Below are 26802 nucleotides of genomic sequence, written 5' to 3'. Positions count from 1 at the left end.
GGCATAATTTATCCCAACAAGTGCTACAATGTGTAGTTTCCTCAGTGGCTGCTGGAATAGCATCTTCATCATGTTAAATGAGGCCCCCAGGCACACATACTGAGTGCGCATGGTGTTCCTTACTATCTCTTGCTGCCATTTCCAATGGAGTTACCATTATTCAGTTTGAATTCCTGATGATTAATAGACCCATACCCCTTTGTGCTTGCCTCCCATTGACACAGGTGGAGTGAGTGTCACTCACTCAATTTCAGTTTCAGTGGAAGATATCACCTTGAACTTATTGGTTAGGAGGATGGGCATTACGTCCTGAGTCATCACTGGTCTGTGTCTCCCTTTTAGAGGATGCCTAGACATATTATTGATGCACCACTCACAGTCAAGTGAATGAGTAGTGATAGATCCTGTATTTCCTGCAGAAGAAACAGTATCCACAGGAGAGGACAGTACTTAAGGTACCTTTGGTACCTCTGGAACATTACTCTTGGTAGCTCTCCCAACACAGCCATTTAGAATAGCTTGCAGTCACTTAATAGTAGTTAGGGCAATTTCCATCTGCTTACAAACAGCAGCTAACTCATCTTGACCCCAAGAACAGCATACACTGTGGGGCTGGTGCAATATTTTACAGTACAGTAAACACATAACCTTAAATCAAGATGGCTGAGTTTCTTTTAATTTAATTTATGAGTATGGTAAGCTACAAATATACCAGTAGCCTTTTAGAACTGAAGCAATTTATAGCCAAAACTTACAGGTTTGATAAGCTACAGATATACCAGTAGCCTTTTAGAACTGAAGTGATTTATAGTGAAAACTATATGTATTCAACAACAGAAATACTGGGTACAAAATTTACTGTTTTTCTGAAACGTTTTTCAGGTTATGGTCACTAATAATTTTGACAATTTACAATGAATGGAGTCAATATACACTCCCGTTAAAATAGAAAACTAATGTGACATATTTTGTTACTTATTACAGTAACTGTAAATCACAAACACCAATTTATTCCAAAATAGGATGCACTACACTAATAACTTATGAAGAATCTTGAAGATATACATTTGCAGGCATCTGCAAACAGTTCTCATAATTTCTGAAAATTCTCAAAAATGTTCATTAATTCACATTGATATACTCTTAAATTCTGAGTGAATAATACTTTGAACTAGGATACTACTGCTAAAATTTCATGAAGCACAGGTAATGATTATGACACATGCTATAGTACGGAATATGTTTTTCATGGTACACACTGTAAGAAAATACCAATATATCACAAGGCTCCACAAGCTCATAAGTGGTCTACTGTGAACAGTGGATAATTTGATAGGTGGCCATTGTGGTGATAAACTTATGCACCTTTAGCCCTTTTGTGGCAACAAACACTAAGCGTCCTGGCTGCCTGGCCGGCTGACGGGAGGAAACACAGTGTGCACCTGGTCTGCGGGGAGAGGACTCAGCCCTGTGGTCGCTGTAGGGTACAGCCACAGCAGGCTTCCCACGTGTTCTCGATTCACACAGAACCATTGTTCTTCCTAAAAACAGTATACCCTGAATGCTCACAATGGCTATAGTTTCTGATAACCATGAAAGAGAGTTTTGATAAAAACAGTATACCCTGAATGGTCACAGTGGCTATAGTTTGTGATAACCATGAAAGAGAGCTTCGAAACTAACCAACACTTTCAGTTATATGTTTATTATGGGCTGAAAAACAGTTGGTTTAGAGCAATGATGAGATCTTTTTCAATAGTAATTCCTGTAACTTGAGACTTATATCATTGATGTGTGTCTACAACATATTAAAATTTCATTAACATTGAACAAATGTGTTTCAAGATATATAGTTTTAAAGTGAGTACTTTGTAGCAAAAATGCCCAAATCTCGAACAATTCTTGCTACTATCTTAAAAAATAATTACAGAAATTTAAAACCAAATAGCATCATGTATCCGGACTCAGAGTTAAACAAAGAGTATATCTGGGTAACTCATTTGCAATAGGCCCACGGCTTCGTTTGCTTGTGTTAAAGCCTAAAGTCAATTCTCCACTGTAAGAAATCGGATAGTAAACGTCTACCTTCTTCTTGCTCGCTGTTTTCTTTTTCAGCTCATCACATTCAGTACAGTTTACTTTAGTGGTCTGCCATCCTCATTTCTGATGCATGCTTTGGACTGCAGCAGGTTGAGTTAAAAACCTTTTTTTTTTTTACTTTTGTTTACTTTTTTGTTTTTTACTTTCTTTTACATGAAACACACACAGTTACTAAAACATCCTAATATTTCTTTAGTGTGTGATATTTTTCAATACATGGCACCATGCAGAGAGCCACATGACACTTTTTGCGCCTTATGCGTGTCATTTTTCATTGTGAATGAGCAGTACATTATTCTACAGTTGGAAAGGGCATTCTTGTTTGGTTCTCTGTGGGACTGCACTTTTACACGTTTGACTATGAAATTCATCAACCAACTGAAGGACATTTCCAAGTAGTATTTCACTAGTAGTATCTTCTGTTGCTGTTGTATTTCAGAAATAGTTTTTGCATTAAGCACACACAAGTCAGTCAAATGAAAGAATACTTTCTTGTACCACTTCATTGTCTTTCGGATACACTGTGCAAAAGATAACAGCATGTCTGTCTTATCAGCTGCACCCATTGACTTATTATAGCTGGCAACACAGGTAGGTTTCAGTTTGTTTTAGCCTGTTCTATGTTCTTTTTTTCTGTCTCCACAAACTCTCATCCATTTATGATGGAAAGCATCCAGAATTCTTTCTTGTCCATACATTTTAGTGCCATTAATGTTCCACAGCACTTGAACTGTTTTTGCCTCTTTTTCAGCTTGTCTGGCAATGGTGGTAATGTTTCCTGTTTTTGCGTACTGTTCTGACAGTGTTTGTATATTTATCATGGAGACACAGGAATAATTTGGAGCTTGAATACAAGTTGTCCAAATAAATGGTATGATATTTTTTGAGGTATGGCAATAACAAACTAACAACAATCAACATTTCCAGATTCTATTTCCATGGCGGCACCAGTGCATCAGACAATATAATCCAAAATATAATTGGTTTGTACGTCACAAAGGACGAAAATTGTAATGCCAAAATGGCTACATTTATTTGGTATGTACTGTTTAAATTGGAGCCTTCCTTTGAAAAGTAGCAGACTTTCATCAATCACTAGTTTTTCAAAAGGTACTACTGCCTCACGGAATTTAGTTTTTGTGTGATCTACAATGAGATGTATTTTTAGAAGAATATCTTGAGATGCGGTGGAATTGTCACTGAAGTGCAATAAACGCAGGATCAACTTGTACTGGTCCGTGGCCATTATGTTACAAAATATTGGTGTTTGAAGCAAAGAATCTCTCAAACAATATTCATTCACTTCTAACTTTTTACTTCTAGGCTTAGATTAGATTAGATGAGATTAGATTTACTTTCATTCCAATTCATCCGTAGTGAGGAGGTCCTCCAGGATGTATCAGAGAACATGCTAGGAAGCAATAAAATTCTGCTGGCTGTATATGCTTCCAGCATGCTAATTTCCTGGGTACTGTCATCATTTTTTCAGTGATAAATTTGTAATAATTACTGATCTGTGAACAGATGGCAGAAATGAATTCCGCAGACATCAAGAAAAAAAATTAATAATAATAAATAAAAATGATTCTCCATCCAGTCACATACTTTTTTTCCTGATGAAATTCCACTTTCTTCATCTTCTTTTCCATTCTCAGAGGAAGAATCTTCTGTTCGTGATGTCGAAGGTTCAGCAATATGTCCAGATACATCCAACTCTCCGAAATACCACTACAATCTTTGTTGCTACTATTCATAAGAATAGCCATAATTTCCTTGTCCTGAAATGGCAAAGGCTACACACGTGAATGCTCTCATCACACCAGACACAAAAAGAGGATTGGCCGAATGTTTTGTAAGCAGAAAGGGCCCATGGGAGGTGAAAACTAAAGTGCTTTCCTACATTACAAAGAAGACCAGATAATAACACTGTAGTCAGCGAGTAGCCATTCTATATTATATGTTTACCTGCACCTGAGCTCGGGCATATATGAATGCCATTAGCCTTCTGGACTTTCCACGTGCTGGGCGTACATGAATGCCCATATCCATATGGACTTCCCGCATGCTGGGCATATATCTACGCCCATAGCCATCTGGCCTTTCTATCTGGCGGGCATACATTTACGCCTGTAGCCACAAAAGGGTTAGTTATAAAAGATCTTCCACTGGGTTATGTACCAAATGATGTCTAATTTAAGTATGTAACTACAAGATAGCACTTTAATGTATGAACAAATGGCAACCAGACACTTGTTTACCATTTTTTACATACTAGAAGAAATTTGCCATAACTGTTCTTCACAACCAAATGCAGCTTATCATGTTAGCATGAATGCGAATTGTACCATGTCATTGTTTAGTGCTCCAAATTTTTGGACTGAAATGTATTTATTTTCAAGTCTCATGTCCACTAATACTGCCAGAAAAAGCAGCTACTGTTAAAAAAAGAATGTAAAGTCATCATTTCATCCCTTCTGAAAATTTCTGGCCTCAGTTGCGAGAGAATGTGGTCACATGTGTGTGAACTGCATTTTTGTGAATGTGTTTGTGTATGCTGACTAAGGTCTTCTGGCTGAAAGCTTGCTTGTTAAGTAGTCTTTTTGTTGTGCCTGTTTGCAACTCAACATTTCCACTATACGGTGAGTGACAATCTTTCCCTTTCATAAAATTTTCATTATTCTATCCTGGATTTTCCACAGTTTGATTTTGCCTTTTGGAAATGTAAGTGCTATGACTGAAAGTCATTTAAACATATCTACATATCTGTGGAAGGTAATATTGGTTCCTTTCCCAGATTTGTTCATGCAATTAAATGCTGCACAGCTCTTCACCATTTTCTTCACGTACACTGGAATGTATAAACAGCACAATTACAACTAAAAAATACTGTGTGTCTGCATCAATAAATATATAAAGGTTCAAACTGGTCCTTACAAGCAACAATACACTTTAGCCTGCCAGACTCTTATCACCACAATGGCATCCAGCTGAAGCTTCAAAATATCTTGCACCTGCAGTGCCCTCAGGCAGTCTAGTTTTTTTTTACAAGGTCTGTGATACATCATGACACACACATTAGTTTTGATTCAACCAACATGAAAAACATGTTTAAATTTTAAGTCAAGTTTTTAGACCTAAATTTTCAAGGCAATTTTATCTGAGACATGTGATTTTACACATACTCAAGGAAAGTACCGGAAGTTGGCTCATATGCATAAATATATGTAAATAAATGTGCAAACTGCATGTGTTTTCCACTTATCTTGTTCTTGTTGCCTTTAACACTAGCATGCAAAAGATTAACACTGCAGAATCAGTATATCTCACAATGTGCCAATGTATGTATATGTGTGAAACGATATGCAGACTTGTGACATCTTAAGAATCAGTATACATTGTGTTCCCAAAGATTTTTGATGAAATTCTGTCATCATCAATTGATTTTTAATTCTTAGCCTTTCCTATGTGTCACAAACTTTTGGTTTTTGCAAATTCTGACAAGAAAATAATTTTAAAAAAGCACTGATTATAACAAAATTCTGCCAAAACATATTTGGATAAGGTGGATAAAGTGTTTCTCATCTAGACAGACCTAAAAGTCCTGTAGTATGATGCAAACATGGACCATTTACAACAACAGCAAAAAGTGTTCAGTAATTGCATGTTATACAGTGTGAGTCACTAACTATTGCCAACAAGAATAACTTCAAAAGTATGATAGGGGCTGAAAAGTTTGTGGGGCAAAAGTTGTGTGGGACAATGGAGGCCATAATATGACGTTGGTTTTTTGTTGCTATGTGGGGTCGCTTCAGAAATATGAAGGTCAACTTTGTTTGTTTCTTGTGGGGATTCATAAAAAACATTGTTTATAAAGATTTTCCAATTATACCTGGAGATATGTGGGAGAGAATTGTCAGAGCATGTGCTTTGATAAGTGCCAGTGTGATAAGGAATACCACTCAATCCATGATGAAAAGATTGCAGCACTGCATTGATACCAAAGGCCATCACTTTGAACACCTTCTCTAAATGGACATTCATGCCACCTTTTTGACCTTCATTGACCTTCAAAGACCTTACTATTACACATCATTGGATTCGTCTTGATAGCCACTATCAGAAAATAAGTACAAAACTATAGCATCCCATTTAAAAAAACAAAGTTGACCTTCATATTTCTGAAGTGACCCCACACGGCAATAAAAAACCAACATCCTATTATGGCCTCCATTGTCCCATGCAACATTTGTCCTTCAAACTTTTCAGCCCCTATCATACTTTTGAAGTTATTCTTGTTGGCAATAGTTAGTGACTCATCCTGTAGATGATTCAAAAACTCACTTGCAATGGGATCATGAGTCTGACATGAACAACCCTCTTTTTTTCTTCCTGAATGCCACACTGACATTGCTATCAACAGAAATGTTTCAGTTTTAACAACAATGGTCAACAAGGTTTTACAGACTATTAAAGGAATTAAATGGTGTACACATTCTATAAATTTTATGAGCAGTGTGCTTTATTGACCCTCACAGTGGATTTAGAAATACTGCACACTAATTCTAAAGCAAAGCATAGAGGGTAATGAAATGTGCTGGCAATGAAAACACAATGTGCAAAGTTTTCAGTACCAAAACCTTGAGGACAGAAAAAATGCAGTTACCATGAGCAAAATGAAAGCCTAACTGTGCAACACTGTTTTAAAGAAATGTAGGACAAAAACTTGTGTAACATAAAAACAAGGGAAGGTATGTCAGTGTTTTATGCACTGTTAAGATCAGTGACACTATACACATAAAGCTGTTTCCAGTGTAAAAACACTAGAAGGAAATATCTACAATCCTCATTTAAGAAATCACCAACATTGTCCTTAAATGACTGATGGAAACCAAGTAAAATCAGATTATGGAAGTATGGGTTGGAATTTTAAATGAACTTTTCCCGAATATTTATAGAAAAGACCTGAAATATGTAAATTCAGCAAGATACTGAGTCCTAAATACCTTACAGCTGCATTCAACACAGAACTTGAAACTGAATTATCTTTGCTCCCTGTTATATTTTACAGCAGAACTCTCAAGCAGAAAATGGGTTATGGTGATTGGACACTCAAGCTATTTATGTGATATAAACAACTGTTGACTAATCATGAAATCCGTGGTAAGTGCCACAACTGCTGTTTTGTGGAAATTGCGAAAAACTTCCAGAAAGCATTCCTTTTTGATATCCTTATTTTTTTATAGCCTAAACAAATGAAGACAGTTAATCTACAAACATTTTTTAGAGTAAAGTTATGGTAAAACATTTAACAACAACAACAACAAAGACTTGTTGATGGAACAAAACAAGAACAGTGCCAACCTCTCTAACATAAAAACTGGGCTAAGTTTACCACTCATATCTGCAAATAGAGGGGTGTGGGAAGGATAAAAATAATAATTTTACTATTATAAAAAATCTGGAAACTACTGTTTACAGTTTTTCTATAATAACTGTATTATTATGAAAAGCCAGTAAGGCCTACAGAATTTCTGTGTTAACAAACAAACTAGTTAAAGAACAAAGACAAAATCAAGTACATTACTGTGTTCTTACAAGTTTTATTTCCAAATAAATGCCTTTTACAAAGTTTAAAAAGTTACATTTTTTATTAATCTACCACTATTGTATAAACAAAATATTACAGTGTTGCAGCTTATAAACAGCTGATGTGTTTACTCAGTCAGATTTTGTTTTCTTGTTTGAAATAAGGTATCATCTTTTTTAAGTCCTCCTCATTCTCAGTTTTCAAACCTTTTATGGTTTCCATCTTCACACCTTTTTTGAATACATTCGTTTGCACCCACATTTCAACTTCATTGAATGTTTTTTTTTTTTGTAAACACTTTTCCTGGGTTGGTTTTGGAAACTTTGAGCCAAATGGTCTTGGTAATTTCTAAATTTTTTGTGATGAGGTGTTCTTTAGCTACATTGGAGAAGTCATAAAAATCATCATCATTCATCATAGAAAAGGAGTCTTGCTATTGGCATTACCCAAAACTCTCACAAGATCCAAAGGAACTTCACATTTTTCTACTATTTTTCTTTTTTCAATTATAGCAAAGACTCGGTCACAGATTAAGTATGAGTGTCCAGAGACGATATACTTGTGGTGAACTTCGTCAAAGAAATCATTGCAGACCAAGTATATCCATAGGAACAATACCATTTGATTTTTGTTTTGGCCACAGCTGTTGTCAGACCATACTATTAACTTTTTTCTGGGTAATTTTACTTTTAATCCTCCTTAACACACAGCTCACTATTTTGTTGCCTCCCCTGCCACTCATGCCCTCATGCCAAAGAAGCATAAAACCTGTATTAATATCTGCCATATGCAATTCCAAATTGTAACAAGAAAGTTGACATAAATAATACATTTGGCAGTGTGACAATGTTGACAAAGAGAAAACCTGTTGTAAATCTATAGATACTGTGCATGTGTCACTTGTAGAAGTGGTAGAACATACATGATCATGCTTCATGTCTTTTATAGCCTTTTCAGCATGTCTGTGATGAAATTCTAGTGGAGTATGATGTACAGCTCTATTGTTTGAGTCATTTAACATTTTACTTTTTAGCAGATCACATGTGTTACAGATATCTTTCCTTGGGCGGTGAAATCTCATTTTGGGAAAGAATTCTTTCAATACTTTTTGCAGTACAAATATCTAATGTTTGTGTTTGGATAAAGCATAACAAAAGCCTCATATTTTCTGCTGTAATTTAAATCTTGGCTTAAAAATAGAAAGGATCTTTTAGCCCTTGTGTAATGGGTTTCAGCCTTGGGGAAACTTTTTATGTGTTCAACAATGCGTTTTACATAAACCAGCTGTATATTTCGTTTCTTTGTTTTTATTTCCCCTATGTTCAATGTAGGTAACATCATCACTCTTTTTTGCTTTTACCGAGGTTTCCCGTCTTCGCCTGGTAATTTTGTGTATTTCAGAAAGGTTTTCTTGCAAACTTGAAAATGTCTGCCTTCATCATCAGGAACTGAATAAAAAACACTAGCCTGTCTGCGACTCACCTTGGATTCTTCGTAAGAACCATGACGCCTTCTTCTGAAATTGCATACACTTATGTTTCCCAGCAAACAAGAGTTTTGCTTAACATTATCACCTAGTTCATAAAACTGATTAAATATGTTTAATTTGTGTTTCAATGCAGTGTCTGTACATTGATAGTGGCACTGGCATGAAACCTACAGCAAACAAACACAGGAATTGAGGCATTAAATAATTTATGATTGCCATGAATAACCTGTTTGTTTATTACCATGCATAGTTAGCAGGTCTGCTATAGTCCAGGAACCAAGTCAAACATAACCTAACGAATAGTGAATAGTGTTTTATTCGTCTCATAACATACAATTTCTAATCATATGATTAGTGTACAGGAGACACGTCAAAAAAATGGATAACACAACTTGGGCCTAATTGGTACAAAGCTTTTTAACATTAATATAAACTTTTATTTTTCTTTCCTCCCTTTTGTGAAGGACAGCTACATTTACACACAAGACTATATGTAAATTTATCCTGCTCAAATGTTCGGTTTGTCCTTCATGAACTCCTCAACACTGTAGTAGCAGCGTTTGACAAGTATATCATATAGCTTTGTTTTCAGTGTCTCTAGGTTCATACTCAAAACATTCTTTCCTTTTAACTTGTTATGAATTTTCATTGCCATATACTGAGGAGACTGCGCATATAGGTTTAAGCGATGAGTAGGAAGCATAAATTTGTCTTTGTTTCTCATGTTATAAGCATGATTGAAACAGTTTTTCTCGAATAACTCTAAATTGCTATGTAGAAAGATGATAATATCATAGATGTATAAGGAGGGAACTGTTAATAACTGTTGTTTTTCAAATAGTGGGCGACATGATGTCCTTGGATGGGCAGTACACATGTTCCTTATTATTCTTTTCTGTAACTTTAGTATGCACAATATATTGCTTGAATTTCCCCAAAAAATAATACCAGACCTTACAACTGATTGATAGTAGCTGTGGTATGCAATTTTCCTTGTATTCATGTCTGCTGCACCAGCTAATATTTGCATAGCAAATGTAAAGCTACATAATTTGTTTAACAGGTAATCAACATGTTTATTCCAATTTACATTTTTATCTAGGTTTAACCCTAAAAACTTCACAGAATCCACTTCTTCTATATCCTGATTTTTATGAGTTATTTTAATTTCTTGGGGCTTTGACTGTTTTGTTCTGAATTGGACCATGTGGGTTTTGGGGATGTTCAATCTTAATCCATTCAGTTGGAACCATGTTTCTAGTTTGTTCATTGTGTTTATTATGTAGAGAGGGATGTTTTCTGGCTACTGGTTTTCAATTAAATGCCACAGAAAAATCATAATCAAGTGAAGTTCTTCATGAAAGCCTTAGTCCTAAGGTGTTAAAGTTATCATATACACTTATGAACCTGCAGAAAGATCATTACCAACTAGACTGCATGTCTTTCAATGTGCGTGTCGTGTCGCGCAACACGCTACCTGTACGGCTCGCAGTAGCCGTGCGCCGCATGCGGAACCACGTGTGCTTCTCAAAACTGATGGAAATGTTGTGTGGTAAATGCCACAGAAAAATCATAATCAAGTGAAGTTCTTCATGAAAGCCTTAGTCCTAACGTGTTAAAGTTATCATACACACTTACCTCATCTGGTGGAGGTTGTTTTTGTGGTGCAGTAACTTTCTTATTGTTCTCATATGGTTTTCCCTCTGCTCTTAGCTTCTTATTTATTTGGGAAACACTACCTTCACCCCTTTTCCAACGTTTTGTTGTTTCATCCATCACATAAACCACAATGGTAAACACAACAGACAGGACTAATTACTTCAACCTGAACACAATTGAATCTCAAACTAAATACAACAGCACAGGCACATAGCCCAGATTTTGTTTCAGAGCAGGTGGCACTTAGCACCTGGCGCATTCTGGTGGCAATGTTTTAAAACACTTCCACACTGATTATGTAATAGCCCAGTTTTTACTGAAGAAGCTTAAGCATGTAGCCCATATTTTGACAATAAAATGAAATTGTTTGTTTTTGGCTCTTAGACTGAATTTTATAATTAGTCACCAATTGATTTTGTTAATAAGTTGGAATGTGTTCCATTTTTCTAATATCTAATTGAATATACTTTAATGCCTAACAGAAATTTATTAGATATTCAAGTGACATCAGAACATATTGAGATGAGCAGATAAAAGCAATACAACCCTTTATTCTGAACCAAGAATTATCAAATTATACAAATGTAGCTTCTGTGTGGTCCACTAATAAACAAAAAGAGGGGAAAGGTAACCACCCACCTACAGATTATGAGTGTTAATTTGTGATGCATAGAAACACATATGGCACAGACAGTTCTGTAGGTTTCAGTACCCTCCCTCATTTTTCTAGTGCAACGTCACACAGACACCAAATCACCAGAAGCTACAATGACATTCCATGGCTATATCATTGATTGCTGTATCCATGATTAGTAACTTAACCTTCATTTTGTTCTCTCTTCACCATCGCCAAGAAGCATCATGGATAAATTTTATGCCATCTCCTAACATGTACTGAAGGCATTATTTATTGTTCTAGGAAACATTATTTAGTTTAATGTTAGCAAGGGTGCTGTAAGTAGTGGCCTTACCATGCGTTCAGTGCAATATTTTTAGCAAAATATTGTAAAATAGTATAGTGATTTTTAATGTGATGCTTAATATTCAACACTTGTCTAATAAATTTTCAATTGCATTTCACTTCTTTTCAGGTTCTGGGATTCCTGAAATGAAAACTATTTTACGGGGTGTTGCTCTGAAGGAATACCTGACATTCAGAACACTGATTGCTAAAGTGATAGGACTGACAGCCACTCTGGGAAGTGGTCTGCCATTAGGGAAAGAGGTAAACTATTCCTATTATCTTTCATTAAAGTTGGTTGTAATTATGTGGGAATTTTTAAAATTGCAAAATACGAAGTATCACTGAGGAAAACCTATATTTTTAAACTAAGATATGTTCCAAAATATCTCTATTGAGTCTGAAAAGTATAGTTTCTAGTGGGCATAGTGTTTGTTGTAATTTTTTGTTTAGCTATATATAATTTCCAGATGTATAATCATAGCGTCATTGTTTTAAATGCTTAAGAACAATTCAGAGTCAGTAGACCTACATATTACCACACTATGTGTATTGCACATTAGCATAAAATGTCATAAATATCTGCAGAAATTACTCTTCCTTATTCAACACTGAAATCGGGAAGTCTTATTACATTATTTAGAAAACCATGGGCATTCTTTCAACATGGCTCATTGCAGAAACAATTGATTACATCTGATTACATCATACCAATTAAGCACTTGATTTTTCCAGTAAAAGTCCAGTGAACTACACTTATGAATTCTATTAACATCTCTTTTAGTAATTAAAACAGCATTTAAAGTGAACGAAGGCAACATTTATTTTGCATGTGTGTATAAGAATATTCCCTCAGTCTGTTGTATCCTTCTTTCGAGGAATATTAAAAAGAAAATACAGATTCAGTCAGACAGGTGCATTTATTTCTTTGTCACATTTTACCACTGAACAGATGCATGGTTTTTAAATGTTACTCCCTCTATTTAGGCCCTAATAATAATAATAATGATGATGTCATACCTAACTTGTGTACATGATGTCCAAAACTTTTAAGGTTAAAATTATACAGATGATAGAGGATCCTCAACTGAGTACTTTGAGATAAGGAACTAATGGTTAGAAATCAATATTTAATTTTTTGTCGATTTTAATATGTTCCCTCATATGGCAACAACATACATTCGTAACAACTGTTGTGCAACAGGTTGTTATTAGGGACAGTGTGGGAGAGTGGTTCTCTGCTGGAGGTGGGTAGAGGTGTGCTGACAATGTAGTCAGAGCAGTCTGTTGACAAAACTCTTTATTAGCAATCATACATGAACATAGGTCAGTGCATCTGCAGCAGGCAGAGAGTAAATACTGGTTGGCAAAGAGCCAGGTGAAAGCCAGGTCTTGGCAGGTGAGCCTAGCATGACTACTCAGGTGATGAAAACAGATCTGCAGGCTGAAGAGTAGTGGTGGCAGCCATTGTTGGGCTGTCTGAAACTCATGGCTCAGCCTAAAACGTGGAGACAGTGGCTGGTGCTCATGGCCACGGGCTCAGCCAGTCAGAGGACGGTCACTGCTTCGTGACCTGGAGATGTCAAATATAACTGTGTCATAAGTATGGTAAGAAATGGCGTGGGCTGTTCACCATTGTAATGACAAACTGTGCTGATGACAATGGGCTGGACAAGGCAGTTTAAGTACCATGACCCAGTGCTGAGCCATGTGTTGTGTGCTTCTGGAGTGGAGGCGGATGATCAGGGTCCTGCTGTTTGTATGCTGCAGTCGGTCAAACTGCTGTAGCATCCTGAAGGCTGTCCCACTCCCTAGTCATTGGAACACAAGCACGGCCACATGGAAGTGTCAATGTTTGCTGAATTACAGCATCGGTAGGGGTAATGTCTGGCAGGCAGACAGTGGCTCTGACCTGCTTGTGGTTCTGTGCTGTTTTCCATGCTACTAGAGCTTTAGACTGCTTCTTTTCCTCCCTCCATAGATTAATCAGGGGCTCTGGATTACAGCAAAAGAGTCTGACTGCAATGGAAACACTGTTGTGCAACAGGTTGTTATTAGGGACAGTGTGGGAGAGTGGTTCTCTGCTGGAGGTGGGTACAGGTGTGCTGACGATGTAGTCAGAGCAGTCTGTTGACAAAACTCTTTATTAGCAATCATACATGAACATAGGTCAGTGCATCTGCAGCAGGCAGAGAGTAAATGCTGGTTGGCAATGAGCCAGGTGAAAGCCAGGTCTTGGCAGGTGAGCCTAGCACGACTACTCAGGTGATGAAAAACAGATCTGCAGGCTGAAGAGTAGTGGTGGCAGCCATTGTTGGGCTGTCCATAGATTAATCAGGGGCTCTGGATTACAGCACAAGAGTCTGACTGCAATGGAGACACTGATTTTTCCATCAACATTTCTATACTTTACATTCTACTGCATGAAATCAGAGTGAAATATTCTTTTTTCATCATTTTTCCCCCTTTGGTTGTCCTTCTTCACTTTTTATGTTACATTAGTACCCTATCTCAATCTCATGATGCTCAGGCACAGAGTTTCTAGATACACTTTTAACTTCACTCACTGTCATTGATTCACTTCTTCGCAGCTGCTGACCTGATAACTATGGATCTGTATGTTCAATGACGGTAAAGGCGGGACTTGGATAATTCTACATCTGAGGTGGCAGAACAAAATACTTACTGTTATCAAAATTATGTAGGCAGCAGATGTGCTAGTCCCTATGGTGATAAGTTGAGGGTGATGTTTGGCCCTATATTTTTTCACATGATCAAGCAGGTGTCCCATCATCATGCAGCTATTCTGTGCTACTATCATCTGGTCTAAGAAAGTGAGAAGGGTTGGGTCTAGAATGCTACTTAAGTAGGTTAGATTTTCCTTGGGCAAGATCCCATTGGGTAGGTTTGGTAGGTAGATTAATGAAGAATTGGTGCTTAGGGTGGTGGTTCTAGTGATGGTGGCAGGTAATGGGAAAGTAGGTCTTGAGATGTTGCTTATCAGCAATCCCTGCCCCTCCAGTTCTGTTCTCTGTGCTCTGCCAAAATGACCATGTTCATTACTGGTACAAATTACATCTATCAGTTTTGGTACTGAGAAAAGACTGTTGGACCCTATCTTTTGAAAGAATTTGTTTTCACGTGTAATAACCTTCCTGGGACACTCGGCTGCAGGCTCCCAAAGCGAAACAGTGTTTACTCAAGTGATTCAGGGGCTGTATATTTATTTTGTGGAGCAGACAGTGACTTGCCTGGTTTGACACTGCAGTAACTATACATTGAAGAACAGCACATGTGACTTTCCGTCCAGCAACACCAATAATTTTTCATGACCCTGTAAGTGCACAAATTTCTGCAGGGCTCCTCTTGCTATTGGGCAGGTATGAATGGCAAAGCACTCACACTGGCAATCTTTACATGTTCGTGGGAACTGCGACTGGAGTCATGCTCTGGTTTCTTGTTGCGTGCTGGCTACACTGACCCTACGGTAGTGCAGTGGTAGGGATGTAGGAAATGTATGATGAGATAAAAGAAATTGTTCAAATAGTTAAGGGAGACGAAAATTTAATAACCATGGGGGACTGGAATTCAATAATAAAAAAAGGAAGAAAAGGAAAAATAGTAGGTGAATATGGACTGGGGGGTAAGGAATGAAAGAGGAAGATGCCTAGTAGAATTTTACACAGAGTATTACTTAATCATTGCTAACACTTGATTTAAGAATCATGAAAGAAGGTTGTATATGTGAAAGAGGCCTGAAGACACTGGAAGGTCTACTGCTCCTAACATTCCTAAGGGCACTGGTAATTCTGCTTGGAGTTTACATAGTTCTTCCATGAACTATCGAGGAGGTAAGAATATTGGTGCCAAGTGGCCACAGACAATACAGAGGAGAGCTTCCTGCAGCTCTGTGGCTTCAATGCGCATGTCGGCAATACTTTCAGTGTGAGTCCATAAAAGTCTTGCGCTGGTCAACTGTGTGTCAACATTATCCGACTGCTCCTTGAAAATGCCTGAGTTACAATTTTCTGCACCTGCTGGTTCCTGTATATGAGTCTTGAGTGTGGCACAATTCAAGCTGTGTGGTGTGCATTTCAAGGGTCTCCTGATTCCAAAAGACAGCTGCTTGAACCTGTTGCAACACTGTGTTTATCACCCCTAAGTCTTTTGCATTGGCAGTGCTGGATACTGTCTTTAAGATTCTGCTATACACACCCAACCAGCCCCTTCTTTGTTGAAACCACAGGACCAATTCTGTGGTCTGGTGCAGCTGCTCCTGCAAATATACAAAAGCTGATTGTAATAGCTGATATTCCTATCAGGTATAATCCAGCTGCATCCTGCCTTGCATCATGAGCTGCAATTTCCTGTAGGTATTTTCAGTTACTGAATTTCATTTTATACCACCCATGTATTTAAATCTGTACTTAATGACCATCGATGTTCCAACATTACTATATCCATCTCCTATGTAAATAGTGCCTCAGCATCCAAAGGATATACCTTGAGGGTTAATCCCAATTTTTATCCATCCAGCAGACTCAGGAACACCCCAACAATAATGCCTCTTGCTTTCATGTTCCTCTTTGTCTTGAACTTGATGGCTGGAGGTGGAGTTGCTTCCTCCTGTTCTCTGTATTTTGGTCCTTGACCGGGTCCAGAATGCATCCTATGTGAAGAGGAAATTTCCTGTTAGTTTGCTAGTCCCCTTTGAGTCCTAAGAGCATAGGGATGGATGGGAACAATCACAGTTACATCCTGCTTGAGTTGCCTGGTTCTCCCTTTCTCTAACTATTGCCTTCTCCTGTTGGGAGGAGCAGCTGATGATTTAGGCAGTGCTTCCAGTTCACCCTGAAATTGACAAACTCTTCCTGCATGCACCACTCTGCTTTTGGTTGGAAGTTGTAGTTTGACATTAACTGGAGATGTCATCTTGACTATCTGATAAGATCATTGGTAATTTGAGCTGAACTTTTTAGTTTTTCTTTCCAGGACATAAGGGGTAGATAACATTATTCACTGCCCAATGTAGTACTTAGGTAATTCTGCTTTTTGTTGTAGGTGCTTTCCTGTCTTTCTAGAGCCTTTGCATTCCTCTTTTACCATATCACCAATATGTTTTTAACTTTTAGCAAAATCTTGAATGGAGATGATATCTTCTCCTGGGATAGTGCAGCATAATTCAAATGGAGATCACTTTTTTGGCCAAAAACAGACCCATGGGGAGACTTCCAAGTTTTACTCGGCCATGACAAATTGTGGAAAGGTATCTAATTATTGTGGCTACTATTTACATAATAACTTAACATGTTCATCTATGTCCTGAAAACTCTTACAGTTCTGCTCTTTACTTGTGGTTGTGGTGTGCTGATTCATAACTTATTTATGCATAATAGTCAGCGTAATCGCTTCAATAAGTGAAACCTAAAGTTAGTGCCTTGGTCAGTTATTACAGTCTCTGGTGTTCTCAATTGATTTGCCATAGTCTGAACCACCATTTCTACCTGTTGATTTGGTATGGCAATCTCGACAAAGTAATATGAGATATGAACAATTAGTTAGGACATATGGATTCCCTGCTGCTGTCTGTGCAAAGTGGCCATAGACATACAGTCCAATCATTTTAAATGGTCTATCCACCTCAGGTAACCTTTATAATGGGTTTCACTGATGACACATTTTGGCTCTTTGAACACAAGAAACACAGTTGAAACTTCCAGGCAGATTAAAACTGTGTGCTGGATCGAGAGTTGACCTAGGGACCTGCACCTTATGCGGGCAACAAAGAATGACTCCCAAAAGTTTCATAACAGTGAACACTATGCTGCAGAGTGAAAATTCCATAAAGGAATGCTGTTCTGTAATGTAATGCTCTATGCCTTGTTCCTTTTTGGCCACAAGAACTTTTCCACAATGTCGAGGCCTGTGGCACATCAGCCACTTTGTCTTGCTAATATGGAATCATGAGCTTGATCAATATCTTGTTTTGCAAGCTTGCTGGGATAGCTATTCACCAGCCACAACATGTTTGCTTGTACAGGACTCCATCAGCATGTACTTTGCAGCTCAATCAATCTGCGTTCTCATGATATTTTCCTGGATAGTCTACAACCTAAAAATCAAATTTGCGTAGCTGTAAGGCCCAGTGGGTCAAATGACTTTTATTCCCACAAGCCTTTTCCATGCAGCATGACCTGTTATTACCTTAAAAAGTCAGCCATGCAGGTAACAATGGAAATACGTGATGCCAAAAATTTGTGTGAACATTTCATTTTCAGTGACTGAATAGTTTTCTTTTCTCTCCTTATTGAGCTCCCTACAAGGTTATGAAATTGGGTGTTCTGTCCCCCCATCTCATGACTTAGAACAGCCTAGAGTATTGCTACTCAAGTTGCACAACAGTATAAACTGTTTTTTGATAGGAAAAGCAAGGATGGAACCAGTTGTTAATCACTCTTTCAAACACTCAAATGCTGCTTCTCGATCTGGAGTCCAGCTAAACTTTACTCTCTTCTTTAACAAATGTGTCAAGTGTCTTGCTGACTCTGCAAATTTTGGAATGTTTCCTCTATAGAAATTGGTGATCTCAAGATATGACTGCAATTACTGTGCTTGACATTGGGATACCCTCTATAGATTGTACCAGTCATGGGTCAGTTCACACACCATCTTGCCTGATAATGTGACCTAAATAATGGATCTCCAGTAATATCAAATTGCACTTTTCTACACTAAGGGTCAGCTGTGCCACACGTAACTTTCCAAATATCTCTTGTAGATGTACCATATGCTCCTTGATGTCCTTGGAGAAAACAATGATATAGCTAGGTGCTCCATGAATTTTCAGATTCCATACCACACAGTCTAACAAACACTGGAAAGTAGCCAGCACATTTTTAAATTTTAAGTCCAGCACACAAGTGTATTATACATTTATGCATATATAACGCATAAACATATAATAAATAATAATTATTATTTCATTGAAACAAAGAAATACATAATTATATGTAATCAGTACTCTGATGTGTGGTTCTGATGCAACTACATAGATCTGAAGATAATCCAAGGAGACTGAAACTAGTCATACTGCAAAATACCCAATTTGGACAGAAAAATAGGTGATATATTGAAGAAATTTTAAAAATATGTGTGTCTGTGGAAGCTGTGATTTTCCTGTGCACTCATGGTAACTCTTTCGCATTGATTGATCTCATATAAATGTATTTTGCACTGCAGGAATGTGATAGTTATTCTAAAGATGAGTTTTTTTTGTCCTTTGATCAGCTTGTATGTTAAATTGCATTATCTCTGAAACAGTGTTAGTGATTACAAAAATTTCAGTTGCTATTGACAAACCTCTTTTGTATCCTAGGGAGATACAATAGAAGGCAAGAATAACAGAAACCTATCTCTCCAACTTTATGCAGCATTTTTTTTTGTAATTTGTTAGGAGAAGTAAACATCTGTATGTATTGCAATGTGGCTTACATTTATTGTTCTTCAGTCTCCGTCTAAAATGAAAAATAATGTAGAATCTCATCCCTGATCAACATGAAGACTGTCAACTTCAGTACATAAAACAGGTATATGCTGTAGGATAAACCATTCTTCCAGTAATGTCTATGAATGTGGCAAAAACAGTGCCATGTTAAATTTTGTAAAATGTTAATGTCTTATGGAATTTTTGACTGGTATAACCCCAAAGGATTCAACCATGTAAATTGATAAAGTTTTCTGTATGTGTACCAATTAGGCACCTTTTGTTTGAAAATGGATCATTGTTAAGTTGTAGATGTGCAAATTAAGTGTAGGTGACTGTGGTGAGTGCATACAGAGTTTAGTGTTATGTTGGTGCTGTTGTTGGTTGATAATGATGAGGATGATACACACATCAAAAAAAGTTTTTCATCACCTTGGATCCAGAACCTGTACAGAAAATTGTAAGAGAGATCAACATAAACAACATTTCTGCCCCTTTTAATGCTCATGAAAACCACACATTGCATGTTGTACCACCATACAGCGAGACCTTCAGAGGTGGTGGTCCAGATTGCTGTACACACCGGTACCTCTAATAACCAGTAGTACATCCTCTTGCACTGATACATGCCTGTATTCATCGTGGCATACTATTTACAAGTTCATCAAGGCACTGTTTGTCCTCAACAGCAATTCGGAGTAGATGGTGGGTAATGTCGTCCATAAACAGCCCTTTTCAGTCTATCCCAGGCATGTTCGATAGGGTTCATGTCTGGAGAACATACTGGCCACACTAGTCGGGTGATGTCGTTATCCTGAAGGAAGTCCTTCACAAGATGTGCACAATGGGGGCACAAATTGTTGTCCATGAGATGAATGCCTTGCCAATATACTGCCGATATGGTTGCACTATTGGTCAGAGGATGGTATTCACATATCATACAGCTGTTACAACACCTTCCATGACCACCACCAGTGGCGTACGTCAGCCACACATAGTGCCACCCCAAAATATCAGGGAACCTCAACCTTGCTGCACTCTCTGGACAGTGTGTCTAAGGCGTTCAGCCTGACTGGGTTGCCCCCAAACACGTCTCTGATGATTGTCTGGTTAAAGGCGTATGTGACACTCATCAGTGAAGAGAACATGATGCCAGTTCTGAGTGGTCCATTCGGTATGTTGTTGGGCCCATCTTTAGCGCACTGCGTGTTGTCGTGGTTGCAAAGATGGACCTCACCATGGACGTCGGGGAGTGAAGTTGCGTATCATGCAGCCTATTGCGCTCAGTTTGAGTCATAACATGACATCCTGTGGCTGCAAGAAAAGCACTATTCAATATCGTGGCATTGCTGTCAGGGTTTCTCTGAGCCATAATCCATAGGTAGCGATCATCCACTGCAGTAGTAACCCTTGGGCAGGCTGAGTGAGGCATGTCATCAACAGTTCCTGTCTCTTTGTATCTCCTCCATGTCCGAACAACATCGGTTTGGTTCACTCTGAGACACCTGGACACTTCCCTTATTGAGAGCCCTTCCTGGCACAAAGTAACAATGAAGACACAATTAAACTGCAGTGTTGACCGTCTAGGCATGGTTTAACTATAGACAACATGAGCCGTGTACTTCCTTCTTGATGGAATGACTGGAACTGATCGGCTCGCCCACTGTCTAATAGGTGCTGCTCGTGCATGGTTATTTACATCTTTGGGCAGGCTTAGTGACATCTCTGAACAGTGAAAGGGACTGTGTCTGTGATACAATATCCACAGTCAACTTATATCTTCAGGAGTTCTGGGAACTGCGATAATGCAAAACTTTTTTTGATGTGTGTAAAACGATGAAGTCGAAAGAGAAGGGAGAAGGTCAGACTTTGTGCTGGCACATTACTTACTCCTACTGAATAACACTAAGGGGATTACTAAGCAAAATCTCCCTGTCTGATGAATGTATCACCATCAACAGTGTCACATGACCCCATCCATGATACCTTGCAAATGGGTTTGGAATTCCATCCAAGACATCAGCAAATAATATAGTGAGAAGATGAAACTATATCCCATCATCAGGATTAAAACTGACTACCCCAAGAGTAAAGCACCACCATACATACTCGCATTTATGCCCTTGGCTATGAATTGAGTATTAAATCCACCAATATTCTTCAATAGCACAATATGTCAAAACAGCATCTGCACTCACTGTAAGACTGCCAAAATTTGTTTCTCCTTTGACACAGTTAGTGTGAAATCAGTGGTTTGACAAAGCTTATAGTACATCTCATTAGTATGGGTGTAAAAGAGTGCATTATTTAGTGAAGCAGGTATCATTTAATGCTGTTTACCCTGTGTTCATTAATTTGCAATGAAACGATATACAGAGCCCGATCAAAGATATGATTAACCAATCACTGTAGTCTCAGGTTATTTCCAATACTTTGTGAAAGGGAGGCCATAAATAAGTGTCCAACATCAGGCACAGATGTTCATTTAAAATGTGCTTTATACTTGCAAGATTAAACTATGTATATGACGGTAGTAGGAATAATTATAAAAAATGACAGATTAAAATGTGTATGTGATGGTAGTAGGTATAATAACTGAGTCTTCAAGATTATTAGTGAGCTGTCTGTAGGACTGAGCTCTCAAGTCAATTAAAAACAAGAGCCCTGAGGTAATCATTAAAAAACACAATTGAAATTCAGATATTGTGCTTAAAAATGCCCAATATTTTCTTGTCACACTTACATAGCTTCATTGAGCACATTTATTTGAACATAGTCCTAAAACAGAAATTTAATTGGAAAGATTTTTTCAACTGTTCAGATGTGGGATTCATTTACCATGTTTTGATGTTTATAAACAACAGCATAAAGTTTAGTCTCATATTGTCCCAGCTGTCTGTATTTTTTTTTACCAGCATGCTTTAATGATCTAAAAACCTCTTTTGTTCTAAAAATCTCTTTAATATCTTCAGAGATGACAGTAATTGTTTAATGCATTCTGTTTTAATTGGCTTGTTCATCTTATTATCAATATTCAGACCCTGCCTTTTTGACCTCTTCCATCTGCCATCTGCTGCATTCTCCAACTCCACCTCCCAAAATCCCATAAATCCCAGAATGCAAACAAACCCAAAACAATACTTGTTATAACCTTTAATCACTAATAAATTGCGTGGATATACAAACGTAGAAACAATAGCTGGTTACATGCTACCAATTCCGTATCGGTCATTCGACTGCCGTGCCGTGACATGCGGCCGGCGCCGTTCATAGCTAGGTGGCGCTCCCGTGCTCAGCCGAGTTGGGGAGTGCCTCTATCGCCGTTTGCACATACTGACGTGGCGGCACTCTTAAATGTCATGGTACTGTCACAACACTTTTCCCCCCTTGAAAAAAACACTCACTTCCTGGGAGACACAGACAGCACAGAGACATCCATGGCCTCTTGGGAGGCCCCGAGAAGATCCCACGGAGAAACACGAGAGTACGGTCGAAAATGTCCAGGACGGAAGCCCGTGCGTGGAACGTGCCTCCTGGACGAGATGATGGGTGAAAACTCCGGAGCAGCATCCATAGGTGCCGTGGACCTGGGGGTGTGCTCCAGCGAGATGGGTCCCGGAGAAGGTGGCGTTGCGACTGGGGCCAGTTCCGGCGGACTCGGAAGCGGTAGCAACGTCGGCTGCAGCAACACGCACGGGAGATCGGCAGCAGCGACAGGACTGGCTTCTCGGGCTGGTGGAGGCGAAGGAAGGGGCAGTGGCACCGGCGTGGCCACCACTCGTGGGCGCATCTGGTCATAATGGCGAACAACCATGCCGTCGTCCGTATGTATTTCACAAAGCCGGCGGCCGCGAAGAGCCTTGACCACCCCTGGAATCCATTTAGGGCGAGATCCATACCCTCGTGCCCACACGTCGGCGCCCACCGAGTATTTTCCCGCACGAGGGGACACAGTACAAGGCGTGACAGGGTAAAGCAGGTGCAGTAGAGTGCGCAGTTGGCAGCCATGCAAGAGTTCAGCAGGGCTGCGATCACCCAGAGGTGTGAAGCGATAAGAACTCAGAAAATGCAACAGAGCGTCATCTGTGGAAAAATCACTAAGGAATTTTTTCATCTGGCTTTTGAAAGTGCGGACAAGGCGCTCGACCTCCCCATTCGATTGCGGATGGAAAGGCGGTGCTGTAACATGATGAATCCTGTGTCCAGTACAAAAATCACAGAAGGCCTGCGAAGAGAAATGAGGGCCATTGTCCGTGACGATCGTGGATGGAAGACCTTCTAGCGCAAAGATTTTGGATAAAGCCAACGTCGTCGCCGCAGTGGTGGGCGACGGACATCGAACAACAAACAGAAACTTCGAGAAGGCATCAATCAACAGCAGCCAATAAGTACCGAGGAAGGGGCCGGCAAAGTCAGCGTGCACCCGTTCCCATGGCTGTGCTGGGTCAGGCCACGGAGAGGGCATTGTATGGGGTGCAGCCAGTTGTTGAGCACACTGACCACACGCAGCGACCATGTGGGTGATGTCCGAATCAATACCGGGCCAATAAACGTGCCTGCAGGCCAGGGACTTAGCCCGAGAAATCCCCCAATGGCCTTCATGCAACAGTTGGAGAACATCTTTGCGAAGAGAGGCTGGCACCACGACCCGTGGAGATGCACCATCCGTGGCCAGAAGAACAACACCATCACGAACAGACAGACGAAGGTGCAAGGCATGGTAGTTGCGAAGGGGATCCGATGCCCAGCCCTTGGTCCTGTCTGGCCAACCTCGTTGAATAAAACTGATCACCTGATGCAGGACCGGGTCCCGCGCAGTAGCCGACGGGACCTGCGAACCTGTAAGCGGAAAACTATCGACCGCACGACGTTCTGCCTCATCAATGTGGAAACAGAGTAGTTCATCTCGATCGAAAACCAGGTCGGGGCCCATCGGCAAACACAACAACGCGTCAGCGTTGGCGTGCTGGGCCGTGGGGCGATAGTGAATCTCATAGTGAAAACGAGACAAGTATAAGGCCCAACATTGCAGGCGGTGAGCTGCCTTATCCGGAAGCAACGCCGATGGGCTGAACAGAGAGACCAGCGGCTTGTGGTCGGTGATGAGGTGAAACTTAGAACCATACAAAAAAAACGCTGAACTTTTTTAGAGCATAAATGATAGCGAGCGCCTCCTTTTCAATTTGAGAATAACGCCATTGTGCATCGTTGAGGGTCTTGGAAGCATAGGCGATGGGTCGTTCCGACCCATCCTCATACCGATGGGCGAGAACAGCCCCTAGGCCATGCTGGGACACGTCAGTCGCCAGAACCAAGTGCTGACCCGGACGGAATGTGGCAAGACAAGGTGCCAACTGCAAATGAGCCTTCAGGCGGACAAAAGCCTGCTCACACTCGTCGGACCAGCAGAAAGGAACGTTTTTGCGTAACAGCTGATGCAGAGGATGAGCTACCGCCACCGTGGATGGAATGAATTTGTGATAATAAGCAATCTTGCCTAGAAACGCCTGAAGTTCTTTTACCGTAGACGGCCGGGGTAGAGCGGTAATGGCCGCAACATGCTGACGTAGAGGACGTATACCCTCACGGGACAAGTGGAAACCAAGATACACGATGGAGGGTTCGAAGAACTGTGACTTGGCCAGATTGCACTTCAACCCAGCCGAATGCAGAACCCGAAACAGTGAACGCAAATTGTGAAGGTGCTCCTCAGTGGAGGCCCCCGTGACAACAATGTCATCCAGATAGTTTATGCAGCCAGGAACGGAAGCCGTGAGCTGTTCCAAAAACCGTTGAAAAATGGCCGGCACACTAGTGACGCCAAACGGTAACCGCTGGTACTGATACAACCCACAAGGAGTGTTGATGATGAGAAATTCCTTGGAAGACGCATCCAATGGCAACTGATGGTACGCCTCCGATAAGTCAAGTTTGGAAAAGAACTGGCCCCCAGCGAGCTTGGTAAATAACTCCTCAGGACGGGGAAGAGGATAAGTGTCAATGAGGCTCTGAGCGTTGACAGTGGCTTTAAAATCACCACACAATCGCAGACTCCCGTTTGGTTTAGAAACCACCACGATTGGCGATGCCCATTCACTGGAGGTAACAGGAAGGAGAATCCCTGAAGCTGTTAACCTGTCTATCTCAGCCTTGACAAGTGCACGCAACACCACCGGAATAGGGTGCGCCCGGAAAAACTTAGGGCGAGCTGTAGGTTTAAGAGTAATGTGGGCTTCAAAATCCTTGGCACGACCCAGATCAGCAGAGAACACGGACGAGAATTCAGGACGCAATCCATCCAGCTGTTGATACGGAATATCCTCAGATATGAGGTGCACATCATCATCAATGGAGAACCCGAACAACTGGAAAGCATCATAACCGAACAGGTTTTCAGTGCCCGCATGATCCACCACATAAAACGTGAGGGGCTGAACAACAGACTTGTAGGCAGTGGAAGCATCAAACTGGCCAACGATAGGAATTTTCTGTTTATTATAAGTTCTCAGATTTTGCATAACTGGAGACAAGGGAGGGGAGCCCAACTCCAAATACATGCGAGAATTAATGAGAGTTACTGCAGAGCCAGTGTCCACTTGCATGCGAATGTCTTTATCCAGAACACGAACAGTAACAAACAACTTATTTGTCTGAGAAAGCACACAGTTAACATCCATGTCCGATGCCTCGTCCTCGTCGACAGGAACTTTAGGGGACTGACACACAGAAGCAATGTGGCCTTTTTTCCTACATGAATTACATGTGGCCCAACGTTTTGGACACGCGGCCCTGTCATGCTGTACGAAACAACATGGACGAGAAGGAAATGCGGAGCAAACCTGCCTCTGTGGTTGCTGTTTTCGCTGCGAGCGTGGCGGCCCAACGCGACATTGTTGACGCGAGTGAACCGCCGCCACATCGTCGGTCCCCTGGGAAACAGGCAAATTGCCCGTGTCAAAAGTGGTCTGTATAGCGCCTACATCACACCACGCGTCTATTTGCGCACCTGCAGTGTGAGACACTTCAAAAGATTGAGCGATGCTTAGAACTTCAGACAACGACGGGTTTGGCAGTTGTAAGGCACGTTGCCGAACTTCTTTATCAGGAGCAAGCCGTAGAATAGTATCCCTAACCATTGAATCAGCATAAGACTCATGATGAGTGTCCATGACAAACTGACATTTCCTACTCAGACTGTGTAGTTCCGCCACCCAAGCCCGGTAAGATTGATGGGGCTGTTTACGACACCGGTAGAATGCCATACGGCGGCAACGACGTGGGTGTTTTTTCGGTAATAGTTAGACAATAAGTCACACATTTCTTGGAAGGACAGAGAGGCAGGTTCCCGCAGCGGGACTAACTGAGATAGCAGCTGATAGATCCGTGAGGAAATCCAAGATAAAAATAACGACTTACACATAGGAGCGTCGACAACGCCGAAAGCCAAGAAGTGTTGCCACAAATGCTTCTCATAATCCTCCCAGTCTTCAGCGGCCTCATCGTAAGGAGGGAACGGAGGCGGA

The 26802-nt window shown here is 40.1% G+C and overlaps 1 protein-coding gene across 2 annotated transcripts in view; it reads left to right on the top strand.

Moving 5' to 3' along the window:
• LOC124722886 (chloride channel protein 2) overlaps positions 1-26802 on the top strand; it is a 533838-nt gene that overhangs the window by 310017 nt on the left and 197019 nt on the right. For both annotated transcript variants that reach the window (XM_047248023.1, XM_047248022.1), the window contains exon 4: positions 11927-12060. In XM_047248023.1, the coding sequence (XP_047103979.1) occupies positions 11927-12060 (134 nt within the window). The remainder of the gene's footprint in view (positions 1-11926; positions 12061-26802) is intronic.

Source organism: Schistocerca piceifrons, chromosome X (assembly GCF_021461385.2).
Source record: "Schistocerca piceifrons isolate TAMUIC-IGC-003096 chromosome X, iqSchPice1.1, whole genome shotgun sequence".
In the NCBI taxonomy this organism is placed as follows: Eukaryota; Metazoa; Arthropoda; class Insecta; order Orthoptera; family Acrididae; genus Schistocerca; species Schistocerca piceifrons.
This window is presented reverse-complemented; position numbering and strand designations above follow the sequence as displayed.